This window comes from Calypte anna, chromosome 1, assembly GCF_003957555.1.
Source record: "Calypte anna isolate BGI_N300 chromosome 1, bCalAnn1_v1.p, whole genome shotgun sequence".
Taxonomy (NCBI): domain Eukaryota; kingdom Metazoa; phylum Chordata; class Aves; order Apodiformes; family Trochilidae; genus Calypte; species Calypte anna.
The window spans coordinates 8,564,232-8,580,484 of record NC_044244.1 but is presented as its reverse complement, the minus strand read 5'-3'; the positions used below and the strand labels follow the sequence as shown (position 1 = coordinate 8,580,484).

Sequence of the window (16,253 nt, the reverse complement as noted above, 5' to 3'; positions counted from 1 at the left end):
GAAATAATTTAAAAACTGTTCCTGATGTTTTCACTGGGCAATCAACAGCTCAGTTGTTGCAAGCAGTAATTTGAAGTTTTGCTACAGTTTAGAATTGACAAAATGGACTTTTTTACTTGTTCCTTTCACTGGTTTCCTAAAAGCATGCTTCATCTGAAACCTATAGAGTGTCCCTTTGAAGGCAAATTGATTGCTCAGAGGAATAAAGTCAAGTCTTTGCAGGTATAAAGATTGATTTTCAGAATTCTCCAGCTATTAGAGATGGGAGATTTGCCTACAGCAGTACTCCTAACGTGCTCCCCTACCTACTGTGATATTTAAAGTCCCACTAAAGTTCAGGAAAAAAATCATTGTGGTTTTAATGTATATTGTAGAGACATAACTTCTGAAATTAGTTTAAAAAAAATCAAAACACTTCAGTGATTTAAACAGTTACTTTTAAAAACATGAAATGATTTTAAGCATTTGTTTCTATACTTCTGCCTTCCAAGAGGATTTAAGAGGCCATGCTAGCAAATGCCCAAAGATGGCCACATGAGATCAGTCTTCTTCACAACATGTTAATTAAATTCAGATTATAAATGACCAAATATTTTTATTTCATTCAGGTGTCTCCTAGAATCTCTAGACTCAGAAGATAAATGTCCAGAATATTGAATAATTAAGCTCCTTAAGAAAAGAAAAATCAATTCCAATCTGTGAAAATTAATTCCATTTCCTCCTGCAAACCTGGCTGATACAAAACAGAATTTAATTGTCAAACAAAAATCCTGTTTATTTTCTCAAACCTATGAAACATCAGTTAAAACAAATTCATAGGCTACTAAAGTGTATCAGAGCACAACAAGGACAAAACAAAATTAAAAATTAGGTGCTTTTTTTTTCCTTTTTTTTTTTCCTTTCTTTTTTCTCCTTTTTTTTTCTTTGCTGGCAATGCTATGCAAAGTTATGTTAGTCTCTCATTATCATTTCTTCTAGAATGTGCAATCCTGAGCTGCTCAGAGATCACATCCCTTCTGTATCACATGAAAAAGGGCCATCTCCAAGTCCAGCAGTACTCAAGGGGCTGGAGGCCTTACAGATAAACATCAAATATTTCAGACTTCACCCAGACAAACTAATGGACACTACCAGGCGTTCACAAAGAATTAAACTCCTGCTTACACTTTGGACAAAGCTTTCAAAGAAATGAGCATCCCTTGGAGAGCTGTGGCTAACAGCACCAACCAGGCCAAGTCTCTTCTTCACCAGCCAAGAGAAGTTTTGGCAGTGACTTCAGCAATAGCAAGACTAGGACTTTAATCCCCTTTAATTGTGTTATCCCGTTGGGGATTTGTACTGCTTCAAAAGCAGTGTCTGCTGTGGTTTTGAGTCACCTGACCCATACTGTTTTCCTCTCTGTTTTCACAGCACTGGCACTGGCCAGCAGACCACTGGGCAGATCCACCAGAGGCTTCCTGAGGTCAGCAGGGCACTGCTTGGTTTTGCAGCCTCAGTGAAGCTATCTCAGGACTTGGCTCTCCCAAGCATCCTACAGATGCCTGTAGAGGTTGCTAATTACCAAGCATCCATTATCCATTCTTAAAACCCAGAGTTAAAAAAAACAAAAAACAAAAAACTGGGGGAGAGAAGAAGAGAAAACTAACAGAATGGATATGCAGTAAAAGTGCTCTGAATTCTCACGTGGGACTCCTCACTTCTGCTCATACAACCAGGAGAAATTTTTATCTGCCTGTTAAATTCACACCCATGGGTCTGTCCTCAGCACGCCCCTGCCATGTCAAAGGCAGTGCAAAGATGATGGCTGTGGGGTGCTTGGGACCCAAGAAGGAAAGGCAAAATATACCTCATGCCATTCACAGCTGCTGATCCACAAAAAGGCTGCAGACGAGATGCACCATCAGAAAAGACACAAGTAGTGCTGAACGCTGCCCACCCTCCCATTGCAGCTGAGCAGCAAGGAGGAATGCAAAAGAAAGGCAGAACTGGGAGACAGTGAGGGGATTAGGAAACACAATACTGGGATTCTTCTTCCATTTCCTCTCATAAGGTAATTGGTCATGTCTAATTGAGACAGACCCCTTGTCTAGACTGGCTGCCAGACTGAACAATCAGACCAAATCCATAATTTCATAATGCGTGATGAAAACAACCTTCACAAACGAAGTAGTTAAAGGTGCAATGGTAGAGTGAATAAGGAATCTTGCTAATGACCCAGAGGTAAACCAGAGCTTTACTTATACTCTTGCTGAGAGCTGTTCTGTTGAATTCAGCCGTGTATTTGATCATTCAGGCTAAGGAATCAGCATGATACAAGGGATATAAAATTTCCATTGCTTCAACTGGACAATCTGAAGTAGTGAAGCAAAGAAACCTAAAAAATTATTTTGTTGCATGCCCAGTTACACAGCTTAGATGAAACAAGGCCAGTAGTATTAATGTCTTATTAGGGAAAGACCACCACCATACATGCAGATTTCAGGCAGCTTCAGTTTTCTGTAACACAAGCAGTCCCTCTGGGCTGGTTGACCAAAACACAGATTATGTGGGTCACAGATGATTCTCAGGCTGGGCAAGCATTAATAACATTTGTTGGTTTTTGTTTGGTTGGTTTTGGGGGGGATTTTTATTTCTTTTTCTTTTTTTCTGTGAACATCTGCCCTTGTTTACATGTCAGGGTACCTAATTCATTTCATTGTTTCATTTAATAACTTATCATTAGACGTAAATATTCTAGAATTTCACCAAGATCCAAAGAAAAGAGAAGGTTATTTCTACAGCAGCATAGGAAACCAACACGAAAGGCAAGCAGCCAGACAGTTCACATCTCAACACTGTCTGAGAACAGAGCCTGTGTTATAAATATAGCCAAAGTGTTATACCTATAGGAGTTAAAAAGAGACTTGTGTACTAAGTGGCTGCTTGACACAACACCAGAATGCTTCTGTTGTTGGGGTTATGTCTCAAACATTTACCACTTAGGATAGAGATTTCTTTGTCACCAGCAAATGAAGACCAACCAGTTGCTAACTTCAGTTAAGGAATATGCCACAAGTGATGGAGAATGCCCAGCACCTACTTAGCTACAGGGCTGGAGACCATCTGCAAAGACTGGAGATGCCATCATGGGCTCAAACTGAGAGACTATTTACAGTCTCATGCATAAGGAACAGGAAACAATCTCTATGGACCGAGGTTGTATCTACATTAAAAAATAGAACTATGTGTGTCATCTTGAACTCTGCTTGCATGCGAGTGTGTACGTAAGCAGAAAGCATGTGAGGAAATGACTTACTACAAAGACATCTGGGCTAAATGTTCTCTTCACTTAGTTAATCATACAAAAGTGTCATTCTGAAGAACTTTGTGTATTAAGCCTACTGAGGGAAGTGCTTTGTTTAAAAGTGATACGCACATATCAAATGTGAGAACGAGTTCCCGTCTGATTTGCAAAATCCACCATTTATCCTGTTATTTATGCAAGCTGCTGTCAGTTCATTTTTTACACACTCACATAATATTTTCCAGCCTATGATCAATGCTAAACAAGATGAGGGTTATTCCTTGACAGGTCAGAGTGGTGAGGAAACTAAATTACCTCTTTGTGAGTTCCGAGTTCAATGTATCCGCAGAGAGGGTGAAAGGCTCCTGTGCCACAGACATAAACATGGGTTCTGTTGTAGGGCTGAAGAACCCTGATAAAATTGGCACATTCTGTCTATTGGGAAAACAAAGAAAAAATTTAATTTTAATGTTTCATATTATCCATTCTAATAGGATACAGCTATAGTACTGACATATTTAAACTCAAGCCTAGTAGAGAAGACTGTTTACTAAATCATTCAAAGTTGTGACAGCTACAGCTTTGCAGTCACTACCTAGTAGGCAGTTCATTAATCAGACTTGCAAGCTGAATTCTGCTATAATGTTTACAGCCACAAGAGGCTGTGTGGTTAAAGCTCACTTTGGAGGATATCTGCTCCCCCTGTGCTGTAGCAAACAACCCCTGTCAACAACTGGGCAAAGGTTGGAGAGCCACTGGGTTAGTCTGGCTACCAATCCTGCCTTTCTTCCCATTTCAGGGTCCTGCACAAGGTTCAACACCAAAGACTGCACTATAAAAATAATTGTGGTGGACCAAAGGGCTTCAGCATACTTCCAAGGGTATGTTTTGTGTATGAATAAATAATTTACCTATAAGAAGGTACTTAGGAGGGAATACAAGAGCTATGCATATGTCAAAGCTGCTACCCTAGACCTACGTACGTGGGAGGCAAGCTGCAGAAACAATGTAGAAAGCAAAAAGGAGATTATTTCTGATCTAAGTTTAAAACAAATATTCTCCTCTCTGGTCCTTTTCCTTTTGTCTCAGTGTCGAAATAGATCTGCACTAATCCTCCACATAGACCAGTATCAGAATTTTCCCAGTGCTCAGCAGAGGTGTTGTTTAGTTTTTATCTGCTGTAAAGATAAGGGTAGCAATAAGTTAGGATAAAAAGTTGAAATTCCTCAGGCAAAGAGCTCAGTAGAGTGTTTTGAGCTGGTGTCCACCTTGGTAACAGACAAGCTGGACAGAAACCACAGGATTTGTGGAAAGAAAAGGAAAAAATTTATTACACAGACAGGAAAAGTTTACATTTATAGTGGGTCTAGACACATGATGTAATCTGTGCTATGCAAACGAGATATGAAAGTTTTGTTTTACATATGAATGTACCTTTAATACACTTCCTAAAGAGACTTCCTGAAGAAGATGTGTGGTTTCAGGGAAAAGCTAATAAGTCTGAGATTTTATTTTAACCTTGACTATGGCTGTCTGTAAATTAAGTTAATTTGTACTCTGCTCTGCTACTCTGTTCTGTTAATAAATTATAATGAAGTTAGATTCAGGACATTCCCAAGAAAAAAAGAAGCAGTTTGATGGGAAAAAAGGATTTCAGGGGAATATACCCTGGGATGCATTTCAGAGGAAAGTCCATTCATCTCTCAACTGCACCTACGACATACAAGAATGCCTTAGTAAGATTGCTGCTTGCTATACTGAACTGGTTTGGTTTTTTTTTTGTAATATTAAACTTTAAAGAAAAAAATAGAAATGTAGCATTTTTTTGTAATGAAGAAAAAAACATGTTAGTTCATCAGTCCAGGAAAATGGTGTTAAAAACAGTTTACTAACCCATTTTGTGCATCTAGAAACACATCCATAGTTATACAATAATCACAGCATTAAAAATATTTATATATACCATACTTACATGGGCATCTTTCCCAGCTAATTTGCATAATTCTACCTTTTCTTTTGCTGCAGTCCAGTAAATCTGTAACAAGACCATAAGACAATTATGAATATTATAAATTGTCCTGTGACTATGGTTTAACTATTTCTTTGAATGAACAATTAAAACTGATTTATTCTTCTTGAAGGAATTTGCATGCAAATTTAAACGAACATTTCTTCAAGCTCAGAGTTCAATTGCTAAAAGTGAAGAGGATTTAAATCAACCCCTCTGTTCTTTGTTAAATTTTTCATTCAGTATATTTACTTTTTAAAAGTACTTAGTTGATGGCTGGCTAGCACACCTTGTCACCATTATGCATTGCATGTTTTCTCCAAGCTATGATGACTCAAATCACCTGGAAACTAAATTGACCGCAAAACAAGGAAAATTACATTTGTGAAGAATTTGGCCCAGTGAACTTGGCAAAGCCATTAGAAAAATATGTAGCTGTTACTGCCAATTTTAAAGTGAAAAGAAGTTTTGTTCAAAAAATTAAGGGTAGCTGTAAAGAAATGTAGAATAAAAAGTACATTTGACAGAAATCAGTAGCACAGAGTTTAAAAATGTCACTCATCAGCACTACATGGAATTTATTGGGACAATGACATGGAAGTTTAGAGGAACACCTTGTACCTTAGATAACTGGTAGCATGTATTATTGTTGTTTCTCTTCATTCACCTGCACTGCAGAATTCTGTAAACTGGGTTTAGGTGTAGATGGAGCCAGATGACAAATTACTGTTACTAATATAACCTCATTTGTGTTAGTGAAGTAGTACTTATGAACAACACCTCATGTTCTGTCTCACTGATTTAAACTAAACAGTCAAAACTACATGCTACTGAGAATATATTTGATTCTAATAAATTCAAAATATAAGCTAAGGTCTTCAGAAAACCATACCAAAGACAAATCTTTTTTTCCTTCTTGTTTTGACTAGACAAAGCCATTTCTCATTACTAATAATAACAACAGCAACAAATCACACTAATTTTTGAGCAATATTGGTTAGGAAATTGCCTCTAGTCCCAAGAACCAATAAACAGATTACTAGTAGTCACAGATGCTTTAAGAGTAGTGTTGAGTCTCAAATCACACTTTATAAAATCTTAAATAGTGAACTATGTATGAATAAAGAATCATTATACTTTGCATTAGGAAAAAAATCATCAAGGAAGGATGAACAACTCAACAACACACAAAAGGAGGTAACTGCTGTCATATTTCCTTTCAGCTAGGTGGCATATTGAAGGATGTGGCTTGCCAGATACACAGACTGAGTCCCCACACAGGTAAGGAAAGCAAAAAGTGCCCTGTGTCAATAAGCTTTATCACTTTCCCAAAACTACAGCCAGTGTTTCTTTCAATCTGGAGTCTTCACTTTACTTCTCCCTCTTCTCTTTCCAGTGAAAACAGACATGTTAGCCATATGCAAAGGTATCAATTTTAAGTTACTTAAACCTTAACCCTTTACGGCTGTATTTACTTTAAGTCAGAGATAAGGTAATATGACATCTCAGCACTGGAGCACCAAGAGCTCCTTCCCAGAGCATTTTTTCAAACTGACATCATGAGAGCATCCAGGTAGGATAACACAGTCTGAAATCAGCAGTGCCAGTGTGTCCAGCTCACACAGCTTATAATGCCAGCAAGTATCGAGGCAAATACTGGGAATAGTGCAAAGTCATTGGGAAGACATGAAGGTAACACCATCAGTGAACTCAACTGGTCTCTGCCTGAGAAAAGTAGAATGGGTCTCACTTGTAGCACTGGTCTAGCCCTAGTGCCATTGGTTAAGGAGAGAGCCAAAGACTTAAGAGGTGCCAGTGGACAAAAACTGATGAAAAGGAACAGCTGGAAGAAAGTTTGTGGATATCCAAATACTTTTGGACAATTAAAATATGGACAATTACATAAAATTTATGCCTAATTCTGCCCAAGATCCCTGTATCAGTAACAGAGAAGGTTAGAGGTCTTTGAGGGTTTTTTTGAGATTTTTTTTGGCCAAAGTTTAGGCATCCATTTAGGTAGACAAGCTGTCCCTCTGCAGCCTTTCAAAAGTGCCTAGCTCTCCTTGCTGCCTACAGAGAAGAACAGGATCCCTGCTTTGGGAGGCCCAGTTATATTCAGAGACATCTGTCTGAATAAACATCTCACAATTCTTGTACAGATTCCTTCATGGGAAACAGTGTTTGTCCTGCAGTAGGACCAGTCAGGCTGAGACACAGCCCAACCTCCCCCCGTCCTCTCTTTTCTATGATAATTGACCACAATAAATTATCATAGAAAAATCAATTGTTTTACTTTCTGGCTACTCAACAGCCTAGTATTTCTCATTTTACAAGGCTGTATTAGACAATGAAAAGTGAAGCTAAGTGATCCAACTGTAAAATCAATTTGCAATTATATATGGGGGAGTTAAAGTGATATTTATTTACTTTCCATAAGAGAAATTAGAGGTTCCCAGAAATTGTCAGTTCTAAATGGTAACGGGTCAAGAAAATTGCATCATAAATAATGAGCTGACGTGTTGAGTAAGAAAGCATAAACTTAATTTTTTATTAAGCTACATACTGTGTAACAGTACCACGGGTCTGGCTCCCTCACACACTAACACGCAAGAAACTTCACATCTGTGAAACAGTCTCACTAAATTTTTACATGAATCTGCATTGGCTTTTTTGTAGGGAGTGAGATTAAGTTTAACTGCATTTTTTTCAGGTAAGTATTTAGTCTCTCAGTATACAAAAAGTTAGACTAGATGTTCCAGTGATTTCTTTTATATTTAAAATTTTTGAGCTTGGAGTTGGGTTGATGCTTTGACACTGGTCAATTTGTTTCGTAATTTTTTTACAGTTCACATGCTGAATTCACAATGGTAACATCTTATTTGACAAAGACTTTTTCTTAAGTTCCTCAAAAAATTAAACCTCAAAGAAAGAAAAAAGAACATGAATGACCAACATACAATAATAGTGACAACCACACTGACACTTAGATTTATAATATTTTGATGGTATAAAATTACATATAGAATATATTTATGGTTGCACATGTATCTGAAATGTCTAAAAAAATCTTGGAATAGCTAGATGGATTTACTGAATTTAAGGCAAGAATGTAACTAGTTGAAACACATGAATTATAGACTTTAACAGGATTATTTTCTTCTCTTAATCTTAAGTTTATTTTCCTTGCAAAATATCCATATCAAAATTCCAAAGGTTGTCTACTGTCATGATTTCCTGATTTTATCTTCCATAGTCCAATTAAAAAAAATACAATTACTTTTAAATCCTTCTACAAATATTTTCTTAAATTTAGCAACAGGAAAGAAATTAAAATCTCCTAATAAGTTAAAGTTAATAAGTTCTTTACTAGAAGAGTGAAAGAAAACCTCCCAGGAGTACAAAATTAAGTAGTACATAAGTGTAGGACAGATAAGATATCACTTTAAAAGGTAGCTGGAAATTGATTCCTGATTAAAACAAAACACTAAAAACCACAAAGGTCCTTTTCATATCAGAAGCAGAGTCATTTTAAAAAGTAACATTTTTCTTCTAAAACTGCATTTTTACTATAAGAAATGAATGAAAAGGAATTTTTTTTTTAAATAGAGATTTATTTACCTATATAAACTGATGTGTGGATGACATATACATCACTATACATATATATTTAAGTAACACCTGAGTTGACTTCTAAGAGTTTTATTTCAGCTGTCATCTCTGATGAAGATTGATCAATATTGTTTATAGGTGAGTAGTTTCTTCATCTTTCTGTATCTGTGTTGCTCTAATTTTGTTCCTAGGCTAACACTTGGACTATAAATTCTTAGGGGAAGTGATGCCTCAAAAATAAAACTGGACTCTGACTCCAAAGAAACTGTAGTATGAAATTACAGATTTTTCAAGAAACACTTATAAGGGATGAAGCAGGACTTTACTAAAGGATCAGAAAATACTGTATATTGTCACAACACAAAAGAGAAAGAATACAAGATATCTGAGCAAATTACAGGCTTATTTCATCTGTTTGCAATGTGTCAAAATAAATTTTTTGTTCGTTTCCAATGAAAATGCAGTATGGTACAGGAGACTTAGTAAAGAGCTGTTATTCCAGCCTAATGTTTTTCTTTAATATCAAAGCTGAATCCCACACTACATTAACGTAGTAGATTTCCTCACTGTCAGGCTCCAATTAAGTATTTCATAAGTTGTCACATAGAAATTGATTAGCTCAGCTGACAAAAATTGGCATTATTACAAGAAAAAATAGTCTGGTAAGTAAAGTACTTGTGGTAGAAAGTTGCTCATGCAGTTCCTCAAGGAATACTGTCAGAGCTCATCCTATTTTGTATATCTTTCAGTAGCCTTGGAAAAAACCCAGCACTCTGCAACACATGCAGATGTTTCAAAGTTGAGAAGCATCACTAATACAAATGAAGACTGGTAATATTATGCAGGAAGAATCAAAGGGCTATGAAGACCAGAATTATAAACAGTCAAAGGAAATGGATATAAACTAGACATAAATACATTTAGAGTGTAGGCTAAAAATAAATAAATCTGAAGTATCAGACTAAAGAGGTTCTGGTCTGCAGCAATGACTCTCCTAAAGTATCCCAAAAGGCCCCTTGCAGCAGATTTGGATCAGGTTATGAAAGGAATAACAGCTGGATGAGGTAGCTGATGATGATAGCAGGGAGTGAGACAAACTGACCAATGTGACTCAGACCAGTTTTGTGTCCCCACAACAGTCACACTCATGCCAGCAGCAAGCACTTAAGTGTCCCATTGAGGTCGATGGCTTTCAGTGGCCCTGAGGTTTTTACTGGAGCCTCTCATGCGCTTGGTGCTGCACACGTGCTTAAGCACTTCTCTATCAGGGAAGTCTCTGGTACGAGAAACCCAAGTGTTTTATTAGTGGTACATGTAGCACCAGCAGGATGTGTCCATATCTGGAGTCAAGGACATCAACTGATGCCTTGTAACATTCACTCACTGAATTTGACACCTGTAAAGAAAGGGATTGTTCCCTTCCTATTTTGAAGGAATGAGAGGTGGTTGAAGCACTCAGAAGAAAATAGACTGATTTTAAATGGCTACTTGAAGCAGTAAGAGAAAGCCTGCTTTTTTCCTTTTGTTGTTTTCTGTGCTCTGGATATCTGTGGCACTGATGCTTGAGGAAAGGCATGCAACAAAATCTCAGCTTCCAGGGCATCAAAATGCTTCATTAAGGCTTTGTGAATCATGTAAACAGTGACTCCGAAGCTAAAGCTCATTGGTATGAGTGAATTCCCTATACGACAATTCCATCTGCAGCTTCTAAAGAAAAAAGCCAGATTGAGCTATAAAGCTATGGTCACACTGGCATATGCAATCCACTCCCTCTGAGAAACTCTCCTCCATGGGAAAAGACTCCCTCCATGGAAACAAAAAAAAAAAAAAAGGAAAAAAAATAACATATTCATTACTTAACTCAATGTGACCATAAAGAACATAAATAGGGCAACATGAGCCAAAATCGTTTAAGTATATCAGGAGTCTAATCCCATTTGTCTTGTGATATGGGATGGTCAGATCTCAATTTTCTCACTAGTAAAATGACAGTAATGTGTGATGGTTTTGGTTTTTTTCCTGAAAAACTTAGCAATCTGTAGCTGAAAAATGAAAAGCAAAGAAAAACTGTAAGATGGAGGAGCACCAAGAAAAGATATAACAGTGATCCAGTAAGACTGCCACACTGCTGCATAAGAAAATATCATAAATATCACAGGCAAATTCTGTAAGAATGGGTGTTCATGGATTGTTCCTGAGAACTATGAGATTTGTCACTTCTGTATAGTGACTCCAGGTCAGTTCACTGAAAATTAGCACAAGCACTAGAAAATTATTGAATTTCCCATCAACGCCTGCAAAGAGTTTAATGCTTTTTTTAGCATTATTTTGCTGAATATAAAAGATACTTCAATTAATGGGAAAATGACCCAATTTTAACATAGTGTGCAAGTATACCAGTTGCACTCTAAATATTTCACATCTGTTGCATTTATGTGTGCAGTGTGGGAAGTCCACAACTTGGGGAACTGGACAAATTGTTCTCATATATAAATTCTACGAGGAAGATTACCCTGAGCTGTTCATGTGACTGGCTCCCACTGTACTTGTTGTACTCTGGAATTCAGTATTTTAAAGTCATCAACAAAAGAAGTTGAGACATCTAAGTTCCTTATCTGAATTTCTCCCTGTTTTTGGAATCTAGCCATGCTGTATTTAGGAGCAGATCATTCACCTTATCTTTCTTTTCAACCCTTTTATCTCAGAAATACTTAAGAGATCCCTAAAATGCCAAGAATGTATTCTTGCATCTTTTACTTACATGAAATAGATTTGCTCTCTTCCAACAGATATTCCTACACCTGACGCACTAATTCCCATACCCTTATACATTCAGTGAGATATGTGAGTGGAATTTCCATCTCAAATTCCTTCATAGCAGGAGAAAACAGGATCTCCAAAAGACATAATTTCGTATGGAATGGGGTGTGGGGAGTGGGTGGGAAGGGTATGAGGATCAACTCAGTGAAACTCTTTATTTTCACAGTGCTGACACATCGAGTAAAATGCACTGCAAGTCAGAGAGAAATAACAGTTGTGTATCTCGATGACACATTCACAGACTTTTGGTAGCTTAAATTTGGCAGGTGGCTCTTAGAGTGAAATCTCTTATTAGAACCAAATGTTTCTTATGTTGCATCTGTCTCATAAGAAGTGAGATCTGTACACGGCACAGTTCCCTCCTAAACTGCAATCCATTCTCCAACACAACTTTAGAAGCAGCCAGTGCTTTCAGTACTTCAGGTTTTCTTTTTTAAAGGACATTTTCATGTGTAAATTATGAGCATATGTGAAAGTTTAAAGGAAATGGACCAGATGCTGATCTCGCTTACACAGGATTAAAATTTGTAAAGCTGCAATGTTTTTATACTTCACTTTCCACAAAGCAGCCATAGCAGACTTCTGAGTACCACCTGCTTCTCCTAAAAGGAAACTGTACTCCAGGATTTTAGGGTAAATGGCATTCATTCCTTATGATGTTTATCACGGCAGACTAAAGACAAATCCTACCTTTGAAAAAACTCAAGTTTTTACTTAAACTGAGTACAAGTTTTCAGTGAGAAGGAAAACATAGGGGTAAAATATAAAAATGACAGTGGATGTTTATGGAAATGTAATTTATGGCAACAATGCAAAAGAAAATAACTGAGACACTCTTTTCCACCTAGGATTGCTGTGGTTCTGGTTAGATACTGCTTTCTTCACATCTTGTCCCTGTCTGCTGTCTTGCATCCATAAACACTATTTAAAAGCTTCCATCTTGTCTACACAGGTGTCAGAATTTTAGTCTATCAAACAATGTTATGGACTCTTGGAGTATTCAGAGGTCCAAAACAAGAATTACATAGCTCAATGATGAGAGTCCTCCAAGGGAGAGCAATCACCTTTTTCTCTGGAAGTCCCTAACCTGAAGCATTGCTATGACTTCTCCTTAAGCTCTTCCTTCAGTGCTCACTGCTGACTATCTGTGGGGACCGGACACCAAAATATATGGATAACCAGTACAACCACCCTTTTTTATTGTAAATTGTAGGTAAGATGGTTTCTACTTCCATCAGTTTTGGGATGAAGGAAAAGACTCTAAAATAGGTGGAAATGAGTACTCTCTGAACTGCAACACCCAGAAAAGTGGGGCCATCAGCACACACATCTGAGAACTAATTCCTCATGTGCGTAGGGTCAAATCCTGCCCATCTAATCTCAGTCTCACGTCACTTCTTTTCTTAGAACTTTTTCTACTCACAAACACCATCCCAGATGGACTCATGACCATCCTCCTCCAGTTCCACTGGGTTTATTCTAGATCTTCCTACTCTTCACGTTCCCAGATGAAGAACTTTAGGTATCTTCAGTGGTTTCCATGTAATACTGGTTTGGTATGTCAAGAAAATTTCACCCTCAGTCAGCCTACAGCTTTTGCTAAGAGGCAGAAAGCTAAATTCCTTTGACATACAAACTAAGCAGCACATATTTTTTCAAAATGGATCAACTTTGGTGTTGCTGTGTTCCAAAGCTGTATTAAAGATCTCAGACTCTACGTGTGTTCCATGGTCTGGCTTGATGGTGAGAACCAAAGCCTCCCTTCAATACTGGTTAAATTCCCACCAGTTTTTTTCCTAATTGAGCCAATGCTTACCTAGATGGAGAGGAGGTTTCTCACTGAAATGACTAAAATTTGGCTTTTGTATTTTGAGGGTGCTGTTTTGCATAAATATGCATCTGTATTTGTATCTATATTTCTCTATCTGCAGAGATGGGTGGATCACACTGAAAATATTGCCTAGTGATGACAGCGCTGGCATGTAACAGCACTTGGGTTGTTGGTAAGCACTGGAGGCATAGAAAATTACATAAGTATTTGCAGTTATTTCGTAAGCATTTACCCATCTGTTATATATGTATATATGCATATGTATTTTTTACTTGAACTGAAGATAAAAATCAATATAAAAAGGCATTAAAGGATAAGTCATAAGACAGCTGCACCTGGTAATGCCAAAAAAATAGTAGCAGCTATAAACCAAGGATGCTCCAAGCTAAGATAATTTGTGACCCTGTGCCAATACACACAGGGGCAGATGAAAACAACTTGTTCCAAAGCTGCTATTGGGGATCTGACATGTTTATCTATTTGGCCCACATGTGGCTGTGTCTTCTAGCACTGACAGCTCCTGCAGGTTGGCAGCTTTTCAAAAGCTTGTCAGCCCTTGATAGCATTCCTATTCCTGCAGAGATGGGCGGGTCGCACTGCGGATTACACAGTGATAATAGTGCTGACACATAACCCCACTTACCCAGAGCACAGGGCTTACAGAAAGGTGCACCATTTCTTTGCAGCAGTTTTTAAAAGGTTTACCTAGCTGAAAATATTTTCTATTCAGTATTTATTTAGTTTAGGGAGTAAATTAACAAAGGCTTTAGGTAAACTCAAAAAGCCCTCCTTATGTATCAAAGTAATATTTTTAGCAGGATCCCAGGCCTTAGGGTTCCTACAGAATTTCTTCTCAGGCTTTCCAGCCTCTTATGCTATTAAACATGTTTGCTCATTTTACACTACATTTCTACTGATTATGGCAAAGTTGTCTTCAGATTTATTGTCCACATTTGTATTTCCCTGATAAATGCATCCTGCTGCTGCTCTTTTCTGCTTTCTTTTGCTGAACATCTTTATTTTATTTATAGGATGGAACCACAAATCCTCCAAATTATAAATAGCTGACAATACTTGTCAGGAATCTCAGGATCTTTCAAGAAGGACTATGGCACTTGATAATGCTATTCCTGCAACAGAAGCTAGAGGCTTCTATTCAGGTTCACAGTTCACAGAAATTTTACCCCTGCTAGAGAACGAGGATTACTTATCTTTTGCTAAGCTTTAGATATTTGTAGAGTGTAACCATTTTAGCTTTCTGCATTTGTCCTTCATTCTGGAGGACTTTTCTATTAGACTATGTCATTTACTGTTGCTTTATAATAAGATTCGCAAATACTGGAAACTGGATGATTTTTTTTCAAGCTGGCAGCTAAGGAAGTTTTCCACCAATTATACAATAAATTGAATAAAAATTGCAATGATTTAAGAAATAAGAACATTTGATTATTTCCTCAGGAAAACCATACCAGGAAATAAAGCCATAACTTAATATATATAAGTTAAATTAGCTATTTTAAGTAAATCATAAGGTCATAAAAATGATGTTATTAAATTATGTATATGTATACATCAAAGGAGGGGAAAAGATATAATGCTTTGTGTGTTTCTTTGGATACTATTTCAGCAATACCTGAATATAGAGCATTAGACTGTACAATATGATCTTGCCAAGTAATTATATTCACAGATGAGGATTTTCTGGGAATGAATTGTTGAGGATCTTTGGCTTTTTGGTGTATCAGTAGTTCCTAGTACAACAAATACTTGAAATTGAGAGCTTACTTAAAGTAATCTGAATCTATGCAGCATAGAGCATTCTACTTTCATGTTCAGTCTTTTTTGAAAAGAAATAAAACCATATATACAACATTTTTACAAAGTTCCTACACCTCTCACCAGCCTCAGCTTCCTGGTTTTAGCCCTCCTCCCTCCAAATCGTTAAGAAAGAAATCATTTATAGGAAGAAACTTAATATTCTAATCAATTACTTCTCTTTTTAGTGGCTGTGTATAAGGAGATATCTTTTTTACAGATGAATCTTACTCCGGAGGAGTACAAAGGAGACACTTCAGACCCTTGTAGTCCCAACATGTGTGGTTTCCTCTCCCAGGGAAAGCCTGGAAGTGAGCCGCCTGGACTGGCGCCAACCCAAACCGTGGTCAATCTAAACACACACAGGCAAATGCTACTTTCTGACACTTCTCTGCTACTGGAGAGTATCCTTTAGCATTGAAATCTTGTCAGGGACTGAGATTTATGCATAACTTCTCATGCAACTTCCTTCATTTCATTTCATTTCATTTCATTTCATTTCATTTCATTTCATTTCATTTCATTTCATCTCTTCCCTCCCAGAACACATTTCTACCAGTTCAGCACAGAGGAAACAAACAGAAACAGTTGTGTGACAGGTTTTGTGTTATCTGTGTTACTTACCCAAGAGGGTAAGTTTCTAAAGTTGCTGAATTCCCTAAGAAACCTTGGAAATCAGCACGTCAGAATGCTCTGCATAGCTTTGCAGTCAGTTTTGGATATTTAAATACACCTTGTCTCAGTGTTTGGTCTGAAAAGTTAAGGATGACCCTAAATGGTTAAACTCAGAAGTGGAAGTATGTGAATCTGCAGACAATCATTTCTTTAGTCCAGATGTACAAGCAGTTATGAATTTCCATTCTTCCAGATATGTAGGTATACATTAT

At 37.3% G+C, this 16,253-nt stretch overlaps 1 protein-coding gene across 4 annotated transcripts in view; it reads right to left on the bottom strand.

Annotated features, from left to right (window-relative positions):
* The window catches only part of SEMA3D (semaphorin 3D), a 138,528-nt gene that overhangs the window by 59,709 nt on the left and 62,566 nt on the right, over positions 1–16,253 (bottom strand). For all 4 annotated transcript variants that reach the window (XM_030459131.1, XM_030459138.1, XM_030459153.1 and 1 more), the window contains 2 exons: positions 5,256–5,318; positions 3,599–3,718 (listed from right to left, as the gene is read on the bottom strand). In XM_030459131.1, the coding sequence (XP_030314991.1) occupies positions 3,599–3,718; positions 5,256–5,318 (183 nt within the window). The remainder of the gene's footprint in view (positions 1–3,598; positions 3,719–5,255; positions 5,319–16,253) is intronic.